General features: G+C 47.8%; 1 protein-coding gene across 1 annotated transcript in view; it reads left to right on the top strand.

Annotated features, from left to right (window-relative positions):
• Nucleotides 1-2237: 2237 nt before the first annotated feature.
• LOC306945663 (sodium- and chloride-dependent betaine transporter-like) overlaps nt 2238-27495 on the top strand; it is a gene marked incomplete at both ends in the record, with an annotated part of 36313 nt that continues 11055 nt past the window's right edge. The window contains 10 exons of the mRNA XM_079534432.1: nt 2238-2272; nt 10658-10854; nt 14128-14262; nt 17260-17400; nt 19244-19331; nt 20745-20877; nt 23393-23527; nt 25049-25152; nt 26152-26276; nt 26899-27011. Of these exons, the coding sequence (XP_079390558.1) occupies nt 2238-2272; nt 10658-10854; nt 14128-14262; nt 17260-17400; nt 19244-19331; nt 20745-20877; nt 23393-23527; nt 25049-25152; nt 26152-26276; nt 26899-27011 (1206 nt within the window). The remainder of the gene's footprint in view (nt 2273-10657; nt 10855-14127; nt 14263-17259; nt 17401-19243; nt 19332-20744; nt 20878-23392; nt 23528-25048; nt 25153-26151; nt 26277-26898; nt 27012-27495) is intronic.

Here is a 27495-nt window from a genome sequence, read left to right on the forward strand (position 1 = left end):
CAGTACGTGGTAGGGGCTTCTGCAGGAAAAGGTTAGAGAAGGAGACTGAGAGAAGACCCTTTCCTCTGGTACAGTGCCAGCTCTTGCTTTCCACACAAAAACAGCATATAGTTGTCTATGGGAAGCGATGCTGATGAGTGAACAGTCTGGCTGTGCTCCAGGGGATTTCTTCTTTCCCCTTCTGAACAGATGATGGTAGACCTCAGCTGACTGTACCTCAGACAGGTCTTTGAAGTGGATCAGCAGACCCTCCGAGTTGTGAGACTCTTTGGCCCCACTTGCATGCTGGATGACGGGCAGCCCACCGGCTGTAGAGCCAGAGAGGGACTTTCCCTGGCTTGGGGTGAAGGAGGCACTTTGGCTCCTGCTGCCTATTGGTGTTTTCCAAGCTGCAGTCAGCTCTCTCCCACAGGGATCGTATTCATTCCCAGCTTTGGCATGTGCTGTTTTAGCCTCCTGAGGACGTGCATGTTGATGCTCGCCTGTGAGCTGAAGGTAGGAAAGAGCTCAGAAAAAAGAAAAGGAAAATCCCCTTTGGGAAGAGACCTCCAGTGTGTGAGGGTGGATGGAGCCATTCCACTTCATGCAGTGCTGGCTGGTAGAAATTATTTCCAGAAATAACAAATGGAGTTTAATACGGAGGATAATATTCAGTTGGCTTTTTATATGAATCATACTTGAAGCTCCAGAAACACATTCTCTTCCATGTCTTACTAATTTCAAACAAAATTATACTTTCATTTTCCAGTAAGAGATTTGATCCACTGGTGAGGTACATTAAAGCTAATAGAAAATTGTCCACAGCTACCTCCAGAAAATGGCTGAGGTAGAAAGTCTGCTCAGCTGCAGATAGGCAAAATGGGTGCCTGCCGAAAGGCTTGTGACTTGCTTTGTTTCCAAATAGCTTGGTGTCCATTGAATTGGGCATGTGGTTTATTGATCTGGTTACATATGAGCCAGGAAACCTCCCAAGCCTGTGTTCCTAAATGACCTAATTGCTGTAAAGCTTTGGATGAGCTCTGCAGGTCAGATAAGCAAAAAAGAAAACCAGCAAAAAAACCACCAAAGGTTTGTTGGATATTCTTATTTTCAATAGGACTTTGGGATGAAGTCTGGGGTACCCCAAGACTTTGGGGTATGTGGCACATACCCCAACTCAGACCCTTCCCACATGGGGAAGACACGATGTCCCATCAGACAAGAGAGACAATTCTTTGAAATTCCCCTTTCACATTCAGAATCTAAAATCTGTAATTCGGTCTAAGAAGTCAATTCTTAAGCTTCAGGAGCATGGGGATGGGATTGAAGACTTATTTTATTTTTTTTCATGTATATTCTTTTACTTTTTTTTTTTTTTTTTCTTCCAGTTTTACATAGAAATAAGGGAGTCCCGGAGATTTTGCCTGGGCTCACTGGTGCATCCAGTTGTTTTGGGCACCAACATGTGCTACTCTGTCCCAACAGCCACATAGTGTCCTTTGCATCTTTGTGACCTATGCACTGTAGATGTTTGCTGTCACCTTGTGCACCCCATGGCAATAGGATTCGCTGCCCTGTGCCCTCTGCCTGATGTTTTTCCATAGTCCTCCTTGGTCTCTGATCACCAGCAAGCACTGCTGTTAGACTCAAAGAGTCTGTTAGACCAAGGACGTCACCCTTATATCTCTAATCCTCTCCACAGCCCACTGTTGTTGCCAACACTGAGCTCCTGCACAATCTCCCCTTGCCTTGTCCTCTCCTTTACCATGGGAGCCGTAGGATAGAGGGACATTTCGCCCTGAATGTGCTACTGAAGCAGGAGACTCCTGACAGCCTCCTCTTCTCTAGAGCCCTTGGAAGAGGCTGTCAGTGATGGGCAGTGCTGAGAGGGGCACAAGTGAGGCCCCGCGTTGGAGCAGCACTGCAGCTGCCGGAGCCCATTACGGTACAGCAGGGCCTCGTTAGCACTCGTTACTTTAGTTATGTTCACTTGCGATTAGTTACGGTGGAATTGTTGTAGGACAGGCTTGCTTAAGAAGAAATTAACCATAAACATAAAGCATAAATTATAAGAATGCATAGGGGAAGCTCCTCTAAAAATACAGTGTTCAGCTGACAAGGCAAATTCCTGATCAAACAAGCAGCTGTTATTACAGCGTTATTTTGGTTTCATTAGCAAAGGTGTCAAAAGATGGATGGGCATGGGCTGTGGTGGCTCCTCCGGCTGAAGCCCAGTGGGATGGGAGCCAGACTGCACCATGCTCTGGCCTGGAAGAGTGAGAGAAGAAAGGAGGTGAGGAGTGCTGCCAGCCAGCAGGGAGCAGGAGAACTTTGCTGGGGTGCAGGGTGTGCCCAAAGGCAGGGACAGCCACTACTGGGAGTGCAGCATGGACCAAGAGTCCTGGTCTTTAGTGGTCCCTGGGGTCTGTGCCACCAGACTGGCAGAGGATGAAGATCAGGTTGTTGGGATCTGGGCTGTGACAATGGTGAGTCCTTAAGTGGATGCTGCCACAGCAGGATCAGGTTGCCCCGTGAAAACTACGATGAATTATTAGCCGGGGAGAAACTCCGAAAACTGAGTGTAACTTCTGGTATTTTCTGGTTTGAAGAGTAGAAATAACAGCCCTTTTTTCCCTGACGGAGAGTGATTTTCACTCATTTCTAGATAAAGTTTTCATTTAGGTTGGCTTTCTTCTTCTTTTGCCTGAATGTCACAGGTCTTTTCCCATCTACAGTTCTGCAAAAAGGCTGTGATGTTCTTGTGAAATACTTCAGTGTGGATAAATGAGGTTTTTAGGTCAGTTCTGCTTACCTAGGCTTATCTCAATCCCCCTCCATATCTGGATAACCTCTTCTGTCCCTCTTCCCAGCTGCCCAGGGTGACGCTGGAGCGCTGCAGCAGGACAGGCGGCAGTACGGTCCCCCATCAGCAGAGATTGTGGTGCTCATGCTGTGGTCTCTCATGACCCAGAGGGCTGCTGTCAGCTCTCTGATGACCAGAGGAAGCTCTAACCCTGGTGTATGGTGGACACGTCCCAGTTTAAATCCTGCATGCGACTCTGGTTTGACGGCATAGATACAAGAAAAGGTCAGTAGAAATTTGGCAGACATGTTTATGGGCAAAGTGATAGATGAAAAAGTAACAATCATTAAAAAAAAAAATTTATGGAGCTGAACTGTTTTGAGAAAAGTAGCAGAACTGGAATGCCTGCTGCTGGCATAGCGCTCAATCAGCTCTGGAAAAGCACGTTGGTGCTGAGATGGGTGCAGAGCAGGCAGGTGGCTGGGGCCATGCTTTGGGGTCGGTGGGCTCACTGCCGATGGTTGATCTTTGCAAATGTGGGGCCTTTGCCCTGTCCACCCACAGCTGCTTGCTATTCTTGCTTTCCTATCAGGGCCACAGTTCAAGGTCTGGAGAGGCACATGCGGAAATGGAGCTGCAGAGAGAGTTCTCCCTCCCCGGCACACCTCCCTGTGCCATCCCACCACCCACCTGAGAGCAGGGTGGCAATTTGATGGGGGGAGTTGGTGGAAGGGGAGGGACTGGAGGAGGAGAGAGGGGAGCCTTTCCCTTAACTCTTGCTGGATCTCCCTGGCGTGCAGTGCAGTGGATTCCCCATCTGGACACTGGTGAGACGGGACTGGCTTGCCTGGCAGATCCCACATGGGTGCAGGTGAGCTGGGCATCTGCTCGCCTGCAGGTCTGGCTGGGAGTGGGCCAGTGAATTTGTGGGGGAAAACAATTCCCAGCAAAAGGATAGAGGGCTGGAGGGTGGGGAGCAATTATCGGTTTGGATCAGCACAGGGAACAGCTTGCTCCTAATGGTTCCTGTCGGACAGAGCAGGCAGTTGTGCTGCCAAGAAGCGGTGGGTACCTGAAGGATGGGCAATTGGCACTGAAGGCTGCAGTAGAGCGAGAGAAGGCCTCATGCAGAAGAAAGGTGGAGAAAGACATAAGAGGGGGCCAGAGAGGGATGGGAATGAAGAGCAGCAATAGCTAGGTAGTGATATGTAGGGGAAAAGCTTCAAGGCAAGCAGGAGGCAGTGACTCCTACCATGCTACCCTGCAGATTGCTGACCCTGTGCTAGTGCGTGGCTTGGCGGTGCAGCTCCAAGAGGTGCTTTCTGCTCCTTATCCTTCCTGCTCAGGGTGTCCTTGGATCTGTTCCCAGTTAGGGGTGAAGAACCAGCCTGGGGGAGGGCAGGGAGGAGGCAAGATCTGTGCATGTGCAGAAGCCCTGATCTGAGGGTGTGTTTGTGAACAAACCCAAGCAGATCACGTGGGGGTTTCATAACATCTGATCCACATCTCCTTAAATCAACAACAGTGCTTTTAAAGCAATCACTGTGGTGAATGGGGGCTTTCATCCAATGTCATTGGAAATGCTATTGCCTTAGTTTTCTTCACTGAGAACTCGAAATATAAGGGTCCGAACCTTGGACCTGGCCTTCACAGCTCTGCAGAAGCCCATCAGTGCTGAGCGTGGGGCTGAAGATGTGGTCCCTGATGAGGGCTGCCCAGCAGGCCCTGTGCCTTACTGCTGCCTGCCGGTGCTCCGGGCAGGGCCCCAAGGCTTCAGTGCACATCCGTGTGCTTCCTGAGCTTGAAGCTCTGTGAAGGAGCAGCCCTGCAGCCACCGTGTCCCCTGCCTTGGACTCTGTCCTGTCCATGTGGGTCTGCACGACAGGTCACTGTCCTGCCCCAGTAGAACCTCTCTGCTGCCCGTGCGCCTTGGCTGGCTGCCAGGCGTCCAGCTAGGCCCAGGCTCCAACCAGCATTTGGAGACTCCAACCAGGCCCAGGCTGCTGCGGGGCTCGGGTCTTCATGGTCTTCTGTGGCTTTGCCCTCTGCAGCAGGAACGATGAGCTGCAGGCACCAAAGAGCCAGTGTGAGGAAGAAACAAGCCTGCACTGCTCTAAGCATGGGTTGTGTTTCTCTGCTAGTAGAGGACAATGAGGAAAGGCTTGGTCCTTTCCTGCAAAGGACTGCACTCTGCACACCTTGAGCTTGCATCATAGATATACATGTCATTAGCATCTTTACAGATGCTCCTACTCTCATTCTTGCTGGTGTCAGTAAGCAGCAAAAATGCTGAATGCAGGAGTATTGCCCTTTTTTCATGTTGGAGAAAATGCAAGCAGGGTCTGATCCTCATGGCAGGATGGCATGGATCCTCATGGCAGGATGGCATGGATCCTCATAGCATGGGTCCACTGTGCCCCAAGAACCTTGATGGACAGATGCCTTGAGATACCCTGTATCACCCACATCACTCAAAAGTTAATCAAGAATTGTAAAGAAGACAGGTAGCTTTCAACATCTAGAAAAGAAAGGCATTTTAATTTGAACTGGTGTCCGGGAACTGATCACTTTTCTCTTGCTATACTTTTCCTTGCCCTTCTTCTTGCAGCTGGAGTGAGCCATGCTCCAGACAAGTTCAGGTTTGGGAGCAGCAATCACTATTCATGTTGCTGGGAAGAGGTACTGCTCCCATTTCCCTGTACATCTTGCGTCTTTGCCCTGCTCCAGCAGCAGCACTGCTCCTCTGGACTGCTCTTTCAGCTGCACCCTGGCACTGTACCCTTGTTCTCTGTCCTTGTTCCCTCCTTACCATTGGCATGTGGTACAGGATTCCAGCTGCCAGTTCATATCATGCAGCCAACAAATTTCCTGCATCGTCCTGCTCCTCCTTGCATAACCCAGCACAGCCTGCCTTTCTGATTCCTCCCTCCCCACCTCAAATTGCAGTTCATGTGCTTGACTGCTACTTCTTCCACAATAAAGCCAGGACACATAAATGCAGTGCTGTCTTCAGCCATCAACTGTGGCTCTGCCTCCTGCAGCTCAAACAGCACCTACCAGTGTCCAAAGGTGCTTTACATTGCGCTTCCTCTGGTGAGCGTTATCTTCTGCTTTTTGATATGGTATCAATTGCTGATTCACTGTTTGCTCCTGAGACTGCCCTCTTCTCGTTTGCCTCGAGATAAAACAGCAGAAGAGGGTCAAACAGAGGAGGTCAGCTGCCCAGAGGCAGGGCTCTTGAGTGGTGACACTGGGCTTGTGGGAAGGCAACCTTCTCTCTCCTATGCCAGAACTCCTGGTGGCTTCCTTCTCTTTTTACTCTTGTTCCTCATCTCATATGAGCAGTCCTCAGTCAGTCCCTTTTGCCTTAGGAGGGACTGAGGTACAACTAGGATTTGCTTTCAAATGATGCTTTCATTCTCCTCTTTCTGATTCTTGCCTCTCTCTTTAATGACAGTTTGCTACCAAACACAATGAATAAATATTGCTTTTCTGCATAGTGCTTTTGGCATGTGGGACTGAACTGGCTCACAGCACTTCAGCTGTGTCCTGGGCCTTGCTTGCCTTGAGTGGCCATATGGGAAAGATCCCATGGCTGCAGGCCAACAAAACCCTAAAATTCTGAACACTGAGAGACGTGGTTACCTCAGCCAGCTTCTGAGGAAGGGACTTGCTTGAGGCTGCCTGCATGCTGTCTGCTCTCTTTTCAGTGACAGGCAGAATCCAGGAGGATTCTGATTGTTGCAGCATTTACACCTTGTGGAGAAAAAACTTGGCTGCTGGCACACACCATGCCCTGTTCCAAACCTGCCCTGTTCCCTCTGTGGGGAGAGGACAGGTCATGTCTGCAAGGCCTGGCCTGGAAAATCGTAGAATTGTTTGAATTGGAAGGAACTTTTAGAGGTCATCTGGTCCAACCTCCATGCAATGAACAGTCATCTACAGGTAGATCAGGTTGCTTAGAGCCCCATCCAGCCTGACCTTGATTGTCTCCAGGGATGGGGCATCCACCACCTCTCTGGGCAACTTGCTCCAGGCACCTTACTGATGGACTGGGGGTTGAAAATACAGTAGGGCATCTCTGAAAGTGGCTGGTGAGGTTGGAAGGAGATTGGGTCAGAGGATGGAGGTGGTGGATGAGTGGCAGAACTGTGGGCTATGCCAGGGGCATCTCAGTCATGGGAAAGACCTCATGGCAAAGGAACAAAAGAGACAGAGGGAAGGAGCCAGTTTTCTTCAAACTTTGGTAACGAGAGAGCAGAAGAATTGCAGGCAGGCAGTGAGAAGCAAAGTATTTTTTCCAAGCTTGTGTATTAAGGACAGAAATATCTAAAGGAAGAAGAAAATGCACGTCAGGAAAGATGTAACACAGTGGGTGTCTGGGCTGCTGTGGGAGACTCATATTATTCCTAGCTGGAAACAAGAAGCTATTTGAGTCCCCATCTGGCCTGGGAACATATAGGGCAGGAGCACAGTGGGAGTAGATGTTTCAGAAAAGAAGCAGGAGTTGTGTGAATAGGCTTCTTCGTAGAAACAGCAGGCAACGCAGAGGAGGAAAATCTGATGTGTAATGCTGTGTATCACTTCGCTTGGGAAGGGAGAAATGGGAGCTTGAGACACAAAGGGCCCAAACTTTGGGCACTGGTTTAATCTACCAACCATATCTAGTTGAAAAGGTTTATTTCCATAACTTGGGTGCTTCTCCCTTTTTTGCAATAGGAAAATAAAGCCACAAGCGCAGCATCTCCCCTGCTGATCCATGCTTTCCCAGGGTGGCATTCCAGATTCTACTCTTCATGTTGGCCTGTTCTGGGGCCATGGGATGGGGTCAAAGCAGGTCAGAACCCATGTCCTGCTCCCGATATCCCTGATAGCAGCACTGGGGCTCTGGGCTAGCACTCAGCACTGCCTCCTGGGCTGGGCAGAGGAGGTGGCTGCCCATCAGTGAGCTTCCCTGCCCCTTTCAGAGACAGGGCTAACACACAACCAGGGAAAACACAAACATTAGTAGAAATAGACTGCTTCTTGGATCTCCTTGCATTAAAAGAACAAAAGCAAAGAATTAGCCAAGTCCTTTCCTGTCAGCTTTTCATGACATCCTCAATAAGCCCAGACTTAAGCATCATTGTACTTGATAATGTGCCCTGGACTGCAGCAAACTGGGACATGCCAAGGACTGTGACAGATCAAACATGTTTCATTAAGTACGTGCTATTTTTTTCTCTCCCATTTGACAGTGCGAGGAGCTCTGTTACTCTCAGAGCCGAGGAGGCTGTGCTGCAGCATCTGAATGAAGTGATGAGCCAGCTGGCAGCCCTGCAGCAGGCAGGCAGCAGGGAGAGGGTCCTTCAGAAGCCAGGAAAAGGCTGGCGGCAGGGCCTGGCCCTTCCCCTTCACATCCATCCCAGCAGGGAAGCAAAGTGGAAGGGGCAAAGGTAGAGCTGAAAAGCTTTCAGGTTTAATGGGGAACCAGAATCTTTGTGCAGCGTTTTTCAGCAGGCAGACACGTAGCCTTGAAAATGGCCTCCAATGGCCCCTAACTGCCCTTCTCCGTGCTATATGCCCCACTGCTCTTGCTGCAGCTCATCTTACTAAAGGCAGTGTTAGAGCTTTGTATGTGATTCAGTCTTCTGCTTTCAGAGTCTGTGGAAAGGCCAGCCCTATGCTGGGGTGCATCGTGCACAGCATTGCCAGCCAGTTGAGGGAAGCGATTGTCCCACTCCACACTGCACCAGTGGAGCCTCACCTTGAGTTCTGTGTGCAGTTTGAAGTGCCACAGTACAAAAAGGGCATAAAACTATGAGAGCGTCCAAAGGAGGGCTAAAGAGATGAAGGAGGTTCTGGAGGGCAAAGTGTGAAAGTGAGGGCCCTGAGTTTGCTCAGCGCAGAGTAGAGGAGCTGAGGGGAGGCCTGATGGCGGCTGCAGCTCCTCACAGGAAGCAGAGGGGCAGCGCTGAGCTCTGCTCCGTGTGACAGCGACAGGGCCCGAGGGAACGGCATGGAGCTGTGTCAGGGGAGGGCAGCTGGGGGTCAGGACAGGGTCTGCAGCACAGGGTGGCGGGCATGGAACGGGCTCCCCAGGGCAGCGGGCACGGCCCCAAGTGCTGGAGGTCAAGGGGCATTGGGTCACCGCTCTCAGACACAGGGTTTGGTGCTGTGTGGAGCCAGGGGTTGTGCCCAATGATCCTTATGAGTCCTTTCCAACTTGAGAGATTCAGTGACTCTATAAAATGTGCTGCTGATGTCAAAGGGAAGTGTAGCGGTCCCTTGGCATGAAGGCAGATGCGGACGCAAAGGCCTGATGTTTTACACTGTGGTCTGGTTTCTTTTCTGTACTTGAATGACAGAAAATATGCCTTCTGCCAAAACCTGCTTGCTTTGCTATGCACATTCACTAAAAATTGCCTTTTCATATGCAAGTGTCTTTCTCTGCCTGAGGACCTGATATATCCAGAGGGTTAGCATTTAGGAAATGATTTCATCTGCATTAGGCAACTTGCAGAAGCAAATGAGACCCAGTGATAATGATGCTGTCTTGTGTGAAGCAAGCTCAAGCATCAAGGATCAACCTGATCCTGCTTCCCTTTCACCCTGTTGAACCTGCACCAAAAGAAACGCCATGGTGTTTTTATGCTACCAGGCCAATTTGTTAGTAAGACCATACGTATTGTTATTCCCAGTTGCCTCAGGCTTTCTGATTGTCCTTACACACTAGCTAGCCTTAAGTGAGAAAACTGGAGAGAACGTACAAAGAGAGAAAGGATGGTGTCCTGGTTCCATATGAGACTGCAAAATGTTAGATGGGTTTGGAGGTCCTGTAAGGTGGAGTCAAATGTGGCAAGGTATTGCTCGTTCTATTGGCTTGGAGAGGTCCCTGGACTGAGCCACTTCCAGAACCATGCCTGGATTTCACCTGGGCACTCAGTGGTCCAGGGGAGATCCAGGGACAAAGGAAGAGATGAACAGTGTGGGCAGCACAGATTCCTATCTCTGCTGATCCTTGGTAATGGGGATGGCCCCTTAGGATGGAGGGGGGAAGAAGTAGAAGTGATGTTAAGATATCTACCAAACCACCAGCAAGCTAATGTGAAGAGAGAAAGCCCTGGTTTCTTTGCACTTAAGATAGTGGGGATGGAAGCCTTTCAGAGACGTTGTTACTTTGGAGAGATTTGCTTCCAGTGCAGCTTCCTAAGTCAAGCAAGGGAACATGTATCCCTGATGCATGTTGCTGATACCAACTGGCCCTTCTAAGGCCAACTTCTGAGCAAAGCCACCAGCAAGATGTAGCTACAGCTAGGACTTCCCTGGCACAGTTCATCATCTACCCTGTTCATGTTAAGGCTGTGCTTTCCCTGTGCATCCTTACACCAGGTAACCCATTAGGGCATGCTTTTGAGGAGGATTATTTCAGATGGGTAAAAGAAGATTCCTGTCTTTACACTTAATCTTCTCTTTATAATCAAATACTGGGAATCAATGTGAAGATGTTGTCAACAAGAAGATTTATTCTGACTTGAGTGAATTTTGGCTAGATTTAGACTGACTCTGTGTACAGTAGAAAACTGCATTTTGCAATAAGCAATGACTAATCTTGTTTAATTAAGATGACGCTACGGATAGCTCATTATTCTGTATAGATTAGAAAATGTCTTCCTTGTTCCACCCCTTAGGCCCAGCCACATTCAGTGTGGCTTCTCAAGCAGTGAGTGAATTTTCTCTGTGATTCCATAGCTCTGCTTTCTCCTGCAAATTTTTCTTTCACTTTTGCACTCAAGGTGACAGTAGGAATGGGTCTGTTGTTGCGGCTGGTCCCCTCACTCCTTTTCCCACCAGTGGCTCCCTGCACCTGCATTCTGTTTCTCCTCTGTCCCACAGAGCCATGACCAGAGCCACAGTCAAGAAGGCAGAGCCCAATGGGGCACTTACAGTTCCTGAAGAGACAGAAGAGGAGGAAATGGAAGAGCGAGGCCAGTGGAGCAGCAAAGTGGAGTTTGTGCTGTCTGTGGCTGGAGAGATCATTGGTCTGGGTAATGTGTGGAGGTTCCCATACCTCTGCTACAAGAATGGCGGTGGTAAGTTGTTAGTAAGAGTTGTTCTTGGTCTGCAGACACTACAAAATACACTCATTTCTGGGCCTATTTCTCCCAGTGGGTGCTGCTTCTCAAAGCAGCTCTGCTGAGTTTTAGTTACAAATGAATCTTTTAGGAGGGGAGCTCTACCTCTCAGGAACTGTTTGAGGCTCTTGGGTATTCAGAGACACATATGGTCTTCCAAAATGAGCTGTAAGGGGTCAGAAAGCCAGCATCAACCTCCTTCTGCATCATTACCTTTCCCACTCTATCTATTACCCCCACCTCTCTCAGGACCTTGTTATAGAGGAGGAAAGGCTTTGATGGTGCCAGTATCCTTGCTAAAGCCTAGTATGTCCTTCCTGGCACCTGGGTGCCCTCTTCCTTCTTCAGAAAACTTGAACTCCCACCTGCAACTCTCACAGGGCTGGCTGCCCTGTGGTTATGAGGGCAACACAGTGTTCTATTAAGCCAGCATAACTCAGCTCCAGAAGTGATGGAAGCTGAAGCATCTTATCTTGTTGTATTGGGGAAATATAAGACAGAAGAGACATCTTCGAGAATATATGAGAAGGGTTTTCTGAGGATGGAAAGAAGGATGCAGCTACCACTTTCCCAGGAGCAGTTCTGCCAGTGGTCAACACACTGCTAGGGAAATCTGTCCCCAGGAATAATCTATTCCCTTCCCTTTTGTTTCTTATGTGGCTGCCCCTTTCACAATAACAATGCAATAAAATCATTAAGTGGTTAAAAAATAAGCTTTCTCATAACAATAAAACATAGCTGGGGAGGAAAAAGAGAATAATTGACTGCCACTAGCTTTTGTTAGCATGTTTCCCTTGCCTTAAGTATTTTTCCCCTGCAGACTATATCTCAAAGGCCATTCTTCCCCCACGTGCTGTAAGCTGTCACCAACAGATTACTGATTCAGCTGTTCTTCATCCCAAGATTACCAAATTCTCATCCCGTGTGTTGTTTCTGGAGTTCTTCCAAATCAAGCTGGAGTCAGTACAATGTCACCTCTGAGCCAGATGGGGGTTGGATAAGAAGATGGTTTAAGAAAATAGAAAGAGTCTTTACTTGAACCTGGGGTAGTTTTTTAAGTAGATTCTTTAGTTACCTTCTTTGAGATTGCGATGGCAGTAAGTAAGTCAGAAAAGCACAGGATACTTAACACAAGTGCTGCACATTATTGAACAGCCCATTCTGCAGTGATGATTTGAGAGAAAGGTCATGTCTTTTGCATGGAAGTTCTTTCCTGGGCTTGGATGATACCTTTACATAGTGTATGTCTATATTATCCAGTCCAGTAGTCCTTGCAATTTGTATGCTGATTAGTGTGGAAAGGCTAATTTTTATTTTAAAGGTCTTTTTTTGTTTTTGTTTGTTTTAAATTGAACTACTTTGGAATATCTGATGCTGTAATTCAGAGGCCAACAAGGCTAAGCTTAGGAAAGATTAGGACAGGAAAGTCCTTTTCTCCCAACTCACACACTGCCATTGCAGAAAATATGTTATGACTGTAGGGGAAACATTTCTTTCTCAAATGCTCCAGGGAAACAAATGGACAACAAACTAGAATGGGATAACCTGCTCTCTTTCCCATGACGCTAAAATATATCCTTACCATTGCAAAAGCCCTTCACATTGTTGCAAAAAAAAGGTATTTTTGCCTTTTGTTAGTTCTCCACTGCTGCCAGCCTGGGAATGGTGTCCTGTTACCTTTCTCTACCTTCCAATGCAGTGAAACAGTTATAAAGTTGTGAAGACCGATGACATAAAAACAATCATGTTAATTTTTTGTAAATCAACTGATTGTAAGCTTGTGTATGGTTTCACTTCAAGTTTGATCTAATTGCTCAGCATCCTGTAGTTGCTATAGAATCATAAGGAAAAGAGGTCTGTTTCTTTCATAAGGAAAGGAGAGCTTTCTTGCTGAGCCTCCTTTAGTGGAGAAGCAAAGAGGGGAGGAGATGGCAGTTGGAGTATCAGCTGGTAACAGCCGGGGAAGGTTAAGGGAGGCAAGGCAGGAAAGGTAGAAGAAAGCCATCATTGCTCAGAATAAAACAGGTCAGCCTTTGAGACATAATACCAAAGGAGAGGGTCTGGCCTGCTGGAAGGCTCCCGCATGCACAGGATAATAAAATTGTCCTGCAGATTTGTTGCAAAGGGGTCTTGTAACAGCAAAGGAGCAGCTGCCTCTGGTTTAGCTTAAGCAGTTCCCACTGCCTGCTCTGCAAACCTGTAAGGAGGCTGTGAACTGAGTTCCCTGCCTCCACCCTCAGGTCCCCTGTAGCTACAGCACAGCTGTGTTTAGAGAAAATCTGGATCAGCTTGTTATTGTAACGTTGCTGGCTTAAAAACAAGAGGAAATGCTCCTAATTGCTAATTATCCTTCATGAGAAGGAATTTCAGCATGAGTGGCAGTGCTGGCAGGGGAGAATTGGGACCTGGGGACAAAGCCTGTTCCTGTTGAGGCCCTCATCTCTGCTGTCCACACCGCTGCTGCTCCCCCAGGCACTGGCAGTGGGAGATGCTCATGACTAAATTTTGCTGTGTGATGGAAGGACCCTGACAAAAAGACATCTACCCTGACTTGCTTTGCTTTTACTGCCTGTCTTTTGAGGGGAGTGAAAATGTGGAAGCCTCACACTCTTTATTTTAATGAAAAACCAAAGAGAGAAGTTAAACTTTTTCATTTTGAAAATACTAGAAAGATACTCTTTTGCCGTCCCTCTGCTTCCATTCTTTCAGTGCAAACTACTTGTCTAATTTGATGTGAAATCTGTCTCAAGCGAATTTATACCCCAATAGATTTATTATTAATCAAGAAATGCCACAGTCTCCAGGTTTGTATCCTCCAAGCAAGTTTTCTGTGACTCCCAGGACAGGCAGAACAAATGCAATTATGTGAAGCAAGGGCTCCTCGTGCTTTGCCTGTCTCCTGCTGAAAGTGAGCACGAAGTTGGGGAATGACAACAGGGACACTTTTCTAAGTGTGGTCTTTTCCCGTTAAACAGCTCTACCTTACCTCTAGCCAGTGGCCAACACAAATGCAGCAGTACTGCAGAAGCATGAGGCAGACCAGACTTGTATTTTTCCAAGAACTGATGAAGTAAGAGAACTTTTTCTTTTGCAGAGGCCACACAGTTAATTCAGGGAAATATTTCTGTTTACATCTAGAGGATTCTAGCTGTGGCCCAAGGTATCTGTAAGGGGTGTGTAGGGTAAGGTTTTAAAGAGGTTCCTGAGGCAGTATCTGATCTCTCTTTGCAGGAGCATTCCTCATCCCCTACCTCATCTTTCTCTTCACCTGTGGGATCCCACTGTTCCTTCTGGAGACAGCGCTGGGGCAGTACACCAGCCAAGGAGGGGTCACTGCCTGGAGGAAGATCTGTCCCATCTTTGAAGGTGAGTCAATTTACAGGAACTGCTGGCAGCACTTTCTAAAAATTAGTGACTCAGAGCCTCTTTTGGAAGCATTATTCTGCTTCTCTTTCCCTCTCTTTCTTTCTCTCTCTTCCACATTTCCTCTCCTCTTCTCTCCTTTTCCTATTCCCCCTCCCTTCCTTTCTCTCACAGCCCTGTTTTCTCTCCTGGTGCCTGCTGTGTGTACGGGTGATTCCTGTAGGTGACTAAAAGTGAGTGGTGCTGGGAAAAAGGGTGTGTGTTGACAGACAAAAGCCTCCATGGAAGCTGGGACAAATGCTGAAGAGAGAATGAGGCTGATGTCCTGCATACTGGGGATCTTGTGCTGCAGCCACCACACTGACAGCCTGGAGCTGGGCTGGGACTAAGGTACAGGTATAAGAACCAGGACTCCTGAGCTCATGGAAGAAGATTGCTAAATGGCTTTAAGATGTTAATGAATTTAACTTCCACAATTCTTCTGCCCAGAGGAGAGTCTATTACACTCATTTTATGGGTAGAGACTCATAGAATCATAATGTTTGAAAAAGACTACTAAGATTGTTAAGTCCAAATGCCAGCCCAACAGCACCATACCACTAAATGTGTCCCACAGTGCCACATCCACATGGTTCTTGAATGCCTCCAGGGGCAGTGACTCCACCCCCACCCTGAGCAGCCTGTGCCAATGTGTCATCGCTCTTTCTGAGAAGGAATGTTTCCTAACATCCAACTCTGCTGGTGCAACTTGAGGCCATTCCTTCTGATTCTATCACTGTTACTTGTGAAAAGAAGTTGACCCTCACATCTCTGCAACCTCCTTTCAGTGTATGATAAAGTCTTCTCTTTGGATGAACAGCTTGTACTGGATGTCATCTCCAGACAACTGGAAGAAGAGGAGGTTATCAGGAGTAGTCAGCACGGGTTCACAAGGGGGAGGTCGTGCTTGACCAACCTGGTAGCCTTCTATGATGTTGTCTCTGGCTGGGTGGATAGGGGGAGAGCAGTGGATGTAGTCTACCTTGATTTCAGCAAGGCATTTGATACTGTCCCCCATGACGTCCTTATAACAAAGCTGAGGAAGCGTGGGATAGATGAGTGGACAGTGAGGTGGGTTGAGAACTGGCTGACTGGCAGAGCACAGAGGGTCGTTGTTGGTGGTGCAGAGTCCGGTTGGAGGCCTGTAACTAGCGGTGTTCCTCAGGGGTCTGTGCTGGGTCCGGTCTTGTTCAACATCTTCATCAATGACCTTGATGAGGGGATAATGGCCACCCTCAGCAAGTTTGCCGATGATACGAAGTTGGGAGGATTGGCTGACACGCCTGAAGGCTGTGTTGCCATTCAGCAAGACCTGGATAGGCTGGAGAGCTGGGCAGAAAAAAACCAGATGAGGTTTAACAAAAGCAAGTGTAGAGTCTTGCATCTGGGGAGGAATAATTCCATGCACCAGTACAGGTTGGGGGATGAGCTGCTGGAGGGGAGCTCTGCGGAAAGGGACCTGGGTGTCCTGGTGGACGACAGGTTGGCCATGAGCCACCAGTGTGCCCTTGTGGCCAAAAAGGCCAATGGCTTACTGGGGTGCATTAAAAAGAGCGTGGCCAGCAGGTCAAAGGAGGTGATCCTCCCCCTCTACTCTGCCCTGGTAAGACCTCATCTGGAGTACTGCGTCCAGTTCTGGGCTCCCCAGTACAAAAAAGACAGGGATCTCTTGGAAAGAGTCCAGCGGAGGGCCACGAAGATGGTGAAGGGCCTGGAGCATCTCCCCTATGAGGAAAGGCTGAGTGAACTGGGTCTGTTCAGCCTTGAGAAAAGGAGACTGAGAGGGGACCTGATCCAGGTCTATAAATATCTAAGGTGTGGGGGGCAGAATGGCGAGGCCGGACTCTTTTCAGTGGTGAGTGGAGACAGGACAAGGGGAAATGGCCAGAAACTGGAGCATAGGAAGTTCCGCACAAACATGCGCAAGAACTTCTTTACAGTGAGGGTGACGGAGCACTGGAACAGGCTGCCCAGGGAGGTGGTGGAGTCTCCTTCTCTGGGGATGTTCAAGACCTGCCTGGATGCCGACCTGTGCGACCTGGTGTAGGGAACCTGCTTTGGCAGGGGGGTTGGACTCGATGATCTCTGGAGGTCCCTTCCAACCCCTACAGTTCTGTGATTCTGTGATTCTGTGATTCTCTGAGCCTCCTCTTCTCCAGACTGAACAATCTCAGTTCCCTCAGCCACTCCCCACAAGACCTGTGCTCCAAACCCTTCACATCTTTGTTGCCTTTCTCTGGACACATTCCAGGGCCTCAATGTCTTTCTTGTAGTGAGTGGCCCAAAACTGAGCACAGTACTTATAGTGCAACCTTACCAGTGCCCAAGGAAAGAGAAGCCTATATTCAGGCAAATTAAATACCAGCACATGGCCTGGAAGCAGACAGCAATGGTACCTCTAAGGGTGCTGACAGCCAGTTTTCAGCAGATGAATTTAGGCTTTCTGACCCAATGACTTTTCTGGTGTCTCAGTGAGTGATGAGCCCAAAGACCCAAAGGTAGAGCTCGTCTCCTATATATGGTCTTTTGCCCCATCACCATATTTTATGATTGGTGTACATCACCAGTGAGAATTCTTCTTGCCCAAGTCTTTCCAGAAGAAATAAACTTACCTATATTTCTTTTCTTTCAAGGCTATACGTCTTGTTTTCCTGAAGGCGAGGCAGTGTAATATAACAGCGCTAGTATCAGAAAAATATTTTCTCATCAGTGAAAAGTTTTCTCCCTCTGTTCCACCATATAGCTGTCTAGAGATACCAGCAACATTTCTTGTCTTCATAAAATCCCTTCTCTTTCCTAGAGGTAGCTCTTACTCTATTCTCTAGTGACCTATGCTTGGCATTACACTCTGCTTACTATAGCATGCACTATGCCATTTTTTGTTTTTGGGGAGGGGGTGGTGGATGAATTTAGACATTTGACATCTGATGGCCTTCTCAGAGGCTTTGTTTTTCTTCACAGGAATTGGATATTCCTCGCAAGTCATTGAGACCTATTTAAACATCTACTATATCATTATACTGTCCTGGGCACTCTTCTACCTGTTCAGCTCATTCACCACTGTACTACCATGGGCCAGCTGCAATAACCCTTGGAACTCAGGTACACCTTCCTCTGGTTGGCTTCTGGTTGGAGATGGAGTCTCAGTTTTCAGATAGATTCATGCAGTCACAGATTCATAGATTTCTTTTCCCCCTTCCCAATTCCCAGAAATTATTTGGGTTTTGTAGAAAATGCTTTTTCACTTGTCTAAAAATATTTTTACTGTAGATGAATGTCTTGGCTTCTGACATTATTTTGTAGTTGTACTGTGGGTTTCACAGAGTACTGTCCAGAGGGGTTGCTCCCGTGAGGTGCTCTGTGGTCTGTGGGATTCCTGTGAAGGCAGTGGTCTTCATTCACCATGGACAAAAGGCCAGGAAGAGTGAGTGAGTGGTCTGGCTTTATACTTAGCAGTAGGGGACAGTAAGACTATTTCTGCATGGAGATACCTTCATTGTTGAGATTTCACTGAACAATCCACGTTTTCTGGAAAATGGGATATATGGGTTGAGAAGAGATTTCAAGCCAATTTGGAGTGTCCCTCACAAGGCAAGAGATTTTCATTAGCTCTGGCACAATGATTTATTTTACAATTCCCTTTTGCTACTTGGCTCCTTCTGAGCTTCTGGAGCGGTAGCTGCTCAGCTGTTTTCTTTTGCACACTCAACTTTTGGCTAAATCAGCCCAAACCTGCATAGGAGGATTTGCCAGTATGAGTCTCCCAGTGCAGGAACCAGGAACACAAAACTCTTAAAGCCTTCTTCTTCTGGTCTAATTTCATTGTCTTGGCCAGGGATCTCAATTCCTCATGCCTGCAGATCACAACACCATGCCCAGCAGTAAAGACTAGGCTTTCATTTTATTTAAGGCACTTGGGCTGTTCCTTGGAAGTGGAATTAGATATGAGGTAACTTTCATGAATCTGATGAGGCTTGGCATGCTTTTGCTTTTTTTTTTTTTTTAATTTTAATTTTTATTTTTTTTTACCATATTGAACAGGTTGTTTTGCTTTCAGTTCAAAGCCAGGCTGGAAAGGGCTTCAGCAGCAGCTAAAGCCCTTTATTTATTTATTTATTTTGTGGTGAATCATTCCTTTGATGTGTTAAATTTCCCTGCCCTATGGGCTATTTACTCGCAGCTTCCTCTGCCCCTACATCCCAGCAGAGGTAAGCATCTTTGTAAAGAGTGGATCTGATTCCTTTAGCTCCCCCAACATGCTTTTTTTTTTTTTTTTTTTTTTTTTTTGGAGGGGAGGGGGGGTGTTTGTTTGTTTGTTTTGTTGGGAAAACCACAGATGTTCTCTTCATGTGCTGAAGCTTCCCAGCCAGAGCTGGCATTCCTCTGTTTTCCTGTGGACTATCTTTTGCTTGCCAAATGTGTGATGAAGTGCATTTCTTGGATGCATGGCATCTCCTCCATTTTTAGCAGTTCTACACTGTGTGACAGAGTTGGGGATGGTATAGTGGAACATGAAAGCAGTTGCACTGTTTGAGAATATAGGCATATATGTGTGGATAGCAGATGATGTGTGGAGTGTGAGGAGAATGGGATTTTCCATCTTTTAAATTTTTCTTTTTTATTTTTGGCTACCTATGGTGGCTTCTTCACAGTAATCTACATTTTGCAGTCATGTGGTTTCTATTTGGCAGAGAAGCTCCCCCCTTCCCCTGCTCCTTACCCAAGCTCTCTGCCTACTCTTGGACTGGAATTCATAGCTGGGGAGAGCCAGGCTTCAGTGAGATGCTTAATGAGATACAAAAGTTTAATGAGATGTTTTATAGCACAGGGTGAAGAGTCTGTGTACAGTCAGCATGAAGGCTAGGGAACAGTGGGGAAGGAGCATCCCTCATGGAGTAGTCTTGGAAAATTTCTCTGGCTCATTGACTTCCTTTTCTTTTGCTAGATCTCTGTGTGGACTTTCTGAATACCTCCAACTGGGACAACAGAACTGTGCCTGCAAACACCACCTCTCCAGTGGTTGAGTTTTGGGAGTACGTGATCACCTTTCTTCCGTTCAGGCTCCTCTCTCATCCAGGAGATATGCTGGAGTGGGAGGGATTCCATAAGACCAAGTAAGGTGCCACGTGTCAGAAACAGGGGCATGTCAGACTTGGGGAGCACAGTGCACAGAGCTGCCAAGGAGATCATCGTGGATTCCAGGAGAACTAAATGCACCCTGAAGGCTGCTTGCAGTAGCATGCCAGCCTAGAGAGCTCGTGTGCACACATGCACATGTTCTGGCACTGAGATGTCAGGGCAAAAAAGAAGTACCAAAAGAAATGAGGACTTTCTGTAAGCCGGGTGTTCTCTGTAAGAAGAGGCCAGGGGGCAGACTGGTCAGTCCTCTACAGTGAAATAGAAAGGGTAAAACTGCCATTTCACTTCTTCTGAACACATCTTGCCAAAGGAAGAGGTCTATCTGGCTGCCCTGTCTTTGTACGTGAGCAGACATCTGAGGCAGATAGGTGAGGCAGCAGACAGGCACTGAGGAAGGTTTGGCCATGGGTCTGGAGGCAATGAATCACCTATGAAAGAGGGGTTTTTCATCAGGCCAGCATCTTGGAGAGGCTTCTCACTGCAGCGCAAGGAGTTTGAAATGGCTGCAAGAACCATGCTGTTTCTATAGCTATTCAAGTGCCCCTGAGAGGAGAGTGAGGTTGTCCCTTGCAACAACCAAAGTGCAAAGAGAGTATGAGGTATGGATGCAGAAAAAGTCTGCATGTTGCCAGACTCTCTTTCCTGCCCTGTTCTCTACATCTGTGGGTGGCTACCTCTCAGAAATAGTTGTTTGGGGTTTTTGCACAAGCTGCAATGCAAAGGGAGCCACAAGGGGTTTGATTTGGAGGAAGGAGTGCATAGGAATCCGAAGTGTGGGTCTGGGCTGCTAGGACTGCATGAGCTGCAGGGCTGAGCTCTCCTGTTGTCCATCTTGGTGATGGTGAGTATCCGGAGAACGAGGCTGAAGAAAGGAGATGGGAAACACAGAGATCATTTTAACTTATGTGCAGGGTGTCCATAGTGTATGGGGAGGTGAGAGGAAAGAAGTGGCCATGGGTTGACGATGACATTAGTAGCTTGCTTTGGACGGAGAAGAGTCTACCTAGCAGCTGTCAGGGTGATGGATCAGTGAGGTGTACGTGATGATTTCATTCTGTGTGGCTCTGGTGAGCACACTGCAGTGGGCTGGGAGGGTTGGAGGGCTTGAGCTAGCTGCGGGGCACAGTGGAGCAGCATCCACAGGAATAACAGAGAAGCAAGCCCTTGGCAATGCTGTGGTAATTCACTCATCTGGGAGCCCAGACAGATCTGTTTAGTCTTTTCATGGGGTAAAATGTCAAAGGTGTATTTGAATTAATTGGTTCTGAGGTGTTAATGCTTATCTCCCTGTCCCTGGATACCGACAGGAAGAGAGTCCTGGGACTAACGGATGGTATTCACAAACTGGGCACTGTGCGCTGGGAGCTGGCTCTGTGTCTCCTGCTGGCGTGGATCGTCTGCTACTTCTGCATCTGGAAAGGTGTCAAGTCCACAGGAAAAGTAGGAACAGAGATGGTCCTCCTCATCCATAATCCTCCTTGTACCCATCTTACATTTCTTTCCCAATCTCTTACTTTTTCATGAAGTAGAGACTGGAGACACACAGCACCAAAGTCAAACCTAAAATCTGGTGGGTTCATATTGATTTACATTGGTTGTATTTGGCCCATAAAAGGAAGGATGAAAAACGGGGAGGGAAAAGCAGTGGAAGAGCTGGGAACTGATGGAAATCATAGGTCACCTTTGTCCTTGCAGATGACCCACAATGGCTGATGAATACTCCACAAATGTCGATGGGAACCAACCAATCATCAGTGTGTTGTCTCAGTGTGACTTCTTTATGTTTTTAGCTAGATCCTCTTCAATACCAAGCTTTCTATCCCTGGCAATAATTAAACAGTTAAGCAAAATAGAGAAGCTTCTGCCTGCAACTGTCTCAGCAAACAGATCACTAATTTCTCCTGCTTTTTTATCCTGCAAAATAGTTGGAGTGGGAGAGATGTCTTCGTGCTTTCCTTTGGGCTCCCTTTTGTACTCTCTCTGGCTCTTTGGCTCAGCAGGTCACTTTGTGCATTCTGCTCTTGAGGCTGAAGCCATTGCTCCAGTTCCCATAGGTCAGGTAGACTGGATATCCTTCTGGGATGGATGAATGTGGTGTGCCTCGGGGTGGGTGTCAGGGACTCTGCTATAGCATTGACTTGGTCAGGACATCCTTCCTCCCTGGGGCTGTGATGAGATGGGTAGGTTATCAACATAAGGGCATTCAGCAGATGTCCCAGCAACAAAGAAAGGAGCCAATTTTTCGCAACAGCCTTCTTCCAAATAAGTATCCCTAATGTTGGCAAATGTTCCTGTAGAACTGCAGATCTTTGTTTCAGTGTCAAATCCCACTTCTGATCTTAAAACTACATTTTAATGGGCCGCTGTTTTAACAGGACAAGAGCTTGCTCTGCTCTCCAGAGCCTCTTGCTGGTGCTGACCTGTCTTTCACCACTTCTCAAGGAGGGAGAGCATGATTCCACATCTGTGGGAGAGGGGCTTTTAAATTGTCAATCTCTAATGCTCCATGTAAGCTGTTTTGTTAACACAGTGCCACCTTCACGAGAGTTATCATTCTGATCTTATGACTCTGTGTCTACATGGAAGTGCAATCGAGTTGTTGCAGGTTCCCATCAATTCTCAGCCCTCTTCCCACCAAGCCTTTTCTTTGCCCAGTGCTGCTCAGATGCAGGGAATTTGCCTTGTGAGAGAAGGCTGAAGAAGTTCACTTAATCTGGGATCAAGTCAGGTTTGGCAACATCAACCCAGAAAGTAAGAGTTCAGCAAGTGCAGGCAATAGCTGTCATGGTTTTCCTGGAACCACAGAAGATTTTCCCATTGCAAGGCTTAGGATATAGGACCTACTTTTTCCTAGTCAAGTGTATGGTCCAGGTGAGCAACACGGTGAGTTTTCTTGTCCCAGTCCACAAGCCAGACAGACCAGTAGTCCGCTCTGCAGGTAGTTACATTGAGATTTACAGGAACACCATCACAAAACTCAGTTCCTTTCTTTTTCAACCCTGAATACACGTTAGGAGAAGCAGTAGGGAGGTCCCAGAAACTCTGGGTATGTGCATAATTTTGTTTACCCATTGCAGAGTAAACAAATGCTATGCTTGACTGAAGGGCTGCACCAATCAGATAGCCCTTCCAGACTCTTGTGCTTACGTACCGTGACTGATTTGACCAATTATCACTAGGCAGCAACATCTTCATTTTTGACCCCTCACTTTGAATCCATACAGTAAACAAGCTTTAATTTTACTTGGATGAATTGTAGTAGTGAATAAATGTTAAGAAGTTGCAGATTGCTCATGGATATTTTGCAAACAACAGTAACTAGAAATTTATTTTGGGCAGCAGATCAGGGATGATTAATTGTACTGTAATATTTGTTTGCATAGCACGCAGGGAGATGTGAAAAGAAAGCTTTACGGAAACAATGGCGTATGTTTTCTTGACAGACTTCTAGGCTCCAGGTGTCCCCATTTTTTACCCATGTGCGCAGAGGCATTGGAGGGATGAGGGAGTCACACGAGCACCCCTGGAAATGCAGTGTCAAATTGGGCAGCAAAAGTTGCTGTTTAATTTGGAAACCCCTTGCTGGGAATGGGACAATTTTAATAACTCCTCATTAAAACTCAGTGACAGGAAGAGACGTAGGTTTCTTTTGCAGCTCTGGAAAGATGAAGAGAACAGCTTGAGAGCAGGGAAATGAAGATGACTGGAAAGAGAAAATAGCAAGAGCAACCAGTGACAAAACCTTGTGTGAGGAGCAGAGCCTAGATTAACAAAACCACTGCTGAGATGTAGCCTTGATTAATCCCTTCCCCATCCCACACATACCCCCCCCATCCACGTCAGCAGTAGCTGCTGTGGCCATAGAGAAGGTCCAGGGACATCTGCTGCGTGGGGGCTGCAGGAGGGACAAAATAACACCCACACTCCCTGCTGACCCTGTCTGGTTTCCCTGCAGGTCGTGTACTTCACTGCCACCTTCCCATACGTGATGCTGGTCATCCTGCTGGTGCGAGGAGTCACACTGCCGGGTGCCGCTGAGGGGATTGTCTTCTACCTGAAGCCAGATGTCTCCAGGCTAGCAGACCCGCAGGTGAATGGGGCAGATGAGGTTCTGGCTTCCTTTTCTCAGGGGAGGCTTTCAGACTGGGAGAAGCTCATTACAGGTTGAGCAGGGCCTGGCCCCCACATTGCGCAGATTCTCTGCTCACATCTGCAGCATATGGGCATATTAGGTCACTGCTACTCATGGGCTCAGCAAAATCAGAGGAGTGCATGAAATATTCAGCATGCAGCAGATGGTTTTTCTGGGTCTTAAATACAAATAATTAAGGAAAGGTGGGGGGGGAAGCAATCTACGACTTTCCATTTCTTCAGGCCTGCTTAGAGCTTTGTTTGCCTGGGACCAACCACATGGCATCAGTGAATGTCCCAGCATGCAGCCAGGTTTCTTCCCCCATCCATGTGGGCAGAACTTGGGACCCCAACCCAAAGACCCCAACACCTCTCCATCACAGCAGGTCGCTTTCCTTTCCAGGAGGGTTCAGCAGTGCACGCAGGCTGCATGCACCATTTCTCCAGGGTGTTAATGCAGCTCCCCAGCCCCAAGGAGGGTATTTAAATGACATTGCTGCTAATTATTCTGCTGCTAAATCTTTCTGTGGAGGCAGCCAAGCAATATGCTTAGCCCACAGCCTCAGCTTACCTCCCGCATCTTCCCAGATGGCTGCAGCCCCAACTGCTCCCAAACCAGCTGCCAAACACACTATCTTCCCCCAAATGGCTTTCAGATGCAATTACGTGTTGTCAATACAAAATCTGTGGAGCGCTAAACACAAGAGTCAGCCAAACATAAATGGCATTTTAATATTGAAATAAATAACAGGGGGGCGATGGAGGCTGAGTACGTTTTATTCATGGCAAGAGCTTATTCACCGAAAGCCTCCTGACCTTTAAAAGCCTAAACAAAGCCAACGTGGTCTTTCCAGGCTGCAGCAAGGCAGCATAGCAGGAGGGAGGAATTCTGCTATTGATTTTAGAGAATGCAAAGCTTGGGTGCAAAGCTGGATCTGTGTGTGTACCCATGCCACACACTGCCGTGGATCTCAACAGCACTGCCCAGGCTGGGGTTGTCTGCAGGCTGTCAAATTGTAGCTGCCTGGCTTTTTGCTGCTGCTTAGAGAAAAAAGAGAATGAGGAGGAGTGTACAGACAGACAGAAAGAAGGCTGTGTTCCCTCCTGCCTGTTACCCTGAATCTATGACAGGGAGTGGGAGCAGTGCTGGATTTCGCCCTGCAGCACTTTGGGAGACCAAGGCCTGAAAACCTTCTTGGGGAAGAGGGATGGAGCAGAGGGGAAGGAGCCCACTCAGCACTGGCCAATGCCCTTGTGTCACTCTGATGTGCAAACATAGACCCCATAAGAACATTTTCCTAGAGGTCTTTTCATCTGATAGTTCAGTTTCCCAGAGATGTATTCCAGTTTCTGCATCCATTGTGTCCCCCTATCCCATACAGTTTGTTCAGCTCTGATGGAGGGGTGTTTGCCAGGCAGGGCACAACCACTTGTTTATTTTGTCACCAGGTCTGGAGACCACTGACATTCTCTGTTCCAGGTCTGGATGGATGCAGGCACACAGATTCTCTTCTCATATGCCATATGCCAGGGATGCCTGACAGCTCTGGGCAGCTACAATAAATACACCAACAACTGCTACAGGTAAGAGAAGCCTAGGTGTCTTGATCTTCCTGGAAATTTGCTCAGAGACAAATTGCACAGGGCTGTGCCTGATGAAGATAGACCTTTGGGCAACGCTATTTTGAATAAGGACAGGTTCATAGTTTGGGATGGACTCAGCATAGGGACTGAGATTGGCTAGGGCAATGCAGGAGCTCCAAGAGAAGTGTGTTAGCAGCCCTCTCCTGCATGAGTCAGCTTGGAATTGGAGGGACTGGAAGAAAAGGAGTGGATATGGAGTATGCCCAGCCAGTATGGGGATACCACAGGCTGTTTTGATGGGGTGAGTGAGAAGGGGCTGCACAGCTATCTCTGCTGTCACTTGCTAGGTAGGGGAAATGATACAAAGATGATGATGGCTGGGCCCCCTGTCTCTAGTTCTTCACTAACAGCAGGGTAATGCATTGCCAGTGGCATTTTGATCCTATCAAGGAGATTAATCAAGTCTATCTGGCCTCTTCCTTGCCCTTGAATTACAGCTCTATTTTCTCCGTGGCCTGACATGAAGCTCAGTAAAGACATCAAGAACATTTCTGGCACATTCCTCAAAGTCCTGTGGAGATGGGGCTCTGTTATTACTTCCAGTATTGCTCCACCACAGATGGGAAAATTTTACAGTGCTCTGGAGACATCAGTCATCTCTTCTGCCCTTCTCAAAGAGGTGCTGCTGTGGCTGCTGGCCAGGCAATTAATACTTTTCCCACGGCACTCCACAATGTGTCTGTCACTCATGGAGCAGTGTATTGACGCTTTCCTCTAGTGTCTTATGTGCCTTGCACTGTTGGCATGGCTCTAGATAGCTCTCCAGCCCAAATACACTGCATACCTGCAACTTCTCCATAGCAATTGATGGTTACTTTGGAGGGAGCTGAGGAGCAGTATTGACACTCCTCAGTGCTTGGGGAAGCTGAGTACGGAAGTGACCCTAAGTGGGCCCGCTGCGCAAAGGGAAACAGTGTGCTCTCTCATCTCCTCCTGCAGGGACTGCATTATGCTCTGCTTCCTGAACAGTGCCACCAGCTTTGTTGCTGGCTTTGCCATTTTCTCTGTGCTGGGTTTCATGGCTCGAAAGCAGGGTGTACCCATTGCGGAAGTGGCTGAATCAGGTAGGTTTTTTCAGCAGACTTTGAGCCCGAGGAGGCTGGGGAGGGGGGCTTTTCTGAGGTGAAGCCCAAGATGTTATCTACAGTTTACATAAGAATTCTGTTCCTCTGTCCTTGGAGTCCACTAGGAATTGAATATTGGGGGAATTTTCAAACTAAATCTGATTCAGCCCAAATTATTTGAGTGTTCTGTGGCTAGAGACTCCCAAGAGGGATGAATCTTGGTACTTCTGAAGTACCAGATGAATCCTGGTACTTCTGAAATGCTTCTGAAAAGGACAGCAACAGTTTCTAACCTCAACATGACTAAATTTCAGTCTCTGTGTTCCCAGACCCTCAAATCTGCTGCCAATTTTGCTTAGGTTGAACCCCCATGGAGCCTGCAGAGAAGCCTGGACTTAGCTGAGAAAACTGTGCATGCAGTCAGCATACATCAGGCTCTGGCTTGTTGCAGTGAGCAATGGCCATGCTAGCTCATGCACAACAGCACACTCATTGCCACCTAGCTGGCACGTGCAGGGCCAAGGACATAGATGTTATCTACATCCTCTGTCACTGTGCTGTGTGCAGTGAGGTCTGCAGGACCAGTGCTTTCAGATGTGGTTATGCTGCTGTTTGTTGGCAGGTCCTGGTCTGGCTTTCATAGCATACCCAACAGCAGTAACAATGATGCCCGTGTCTCAGCTTTGGTCCTGCCTCTTTTTCCTCATGCTGATCTTCTTGGGACTGGACAGCCAGGTACAGCAAGCTAACCCTCCTTCTCCAACTCCTAAGTGTCTGTTGCCACTCTCCGCACATCTTCATGCCTGTGGGAAAGGGTTAGGTGGTTATATGCTTTGCTGGTACCTCAAATACATTCTCCACACTGTCCACAGCTCTTTCACACCACAGATACTCACAGCCAGGGCTGAAGAGAGGCCAGTGGGTATATGTGGTGGCATCTCTGTTTGGCATCTTTATCTTCACATGTATGCGAGGGTGTCCCAGCACATCTCCATATGGGGAATGGTCTTGCATCCACCTCTTACCCTCCAGGAGGAAAACCCAGCAGAGCAGTGTGAAACCCTGGTATGCAGGCTCAAGGGGAGAGGGGGTGTCCTGGCCTGGCTGCCAAGCAGGGCATTCTGTTCAGGCTCTATTTCATAGCACCTAAACCTTTGAACCTCCACTTCTCTTTGTTCCCTGAATCAAAGTCCCCTCTTTCCTTACCTTGTTGATTGTT

The sequence above is a fragment of the Tetrao urogallus genome (assembly GCF_951394365.1).
Source record: "Tetrao urogallus genome assembly, chromosome: 1".
NCBI classification, from domain to species: domain Eukaryota; kingdom Metazoa; phylum Chordata; class Aves; order Galliformes; family Phasianidae; genus Tetrao; species Tetrao urogallus.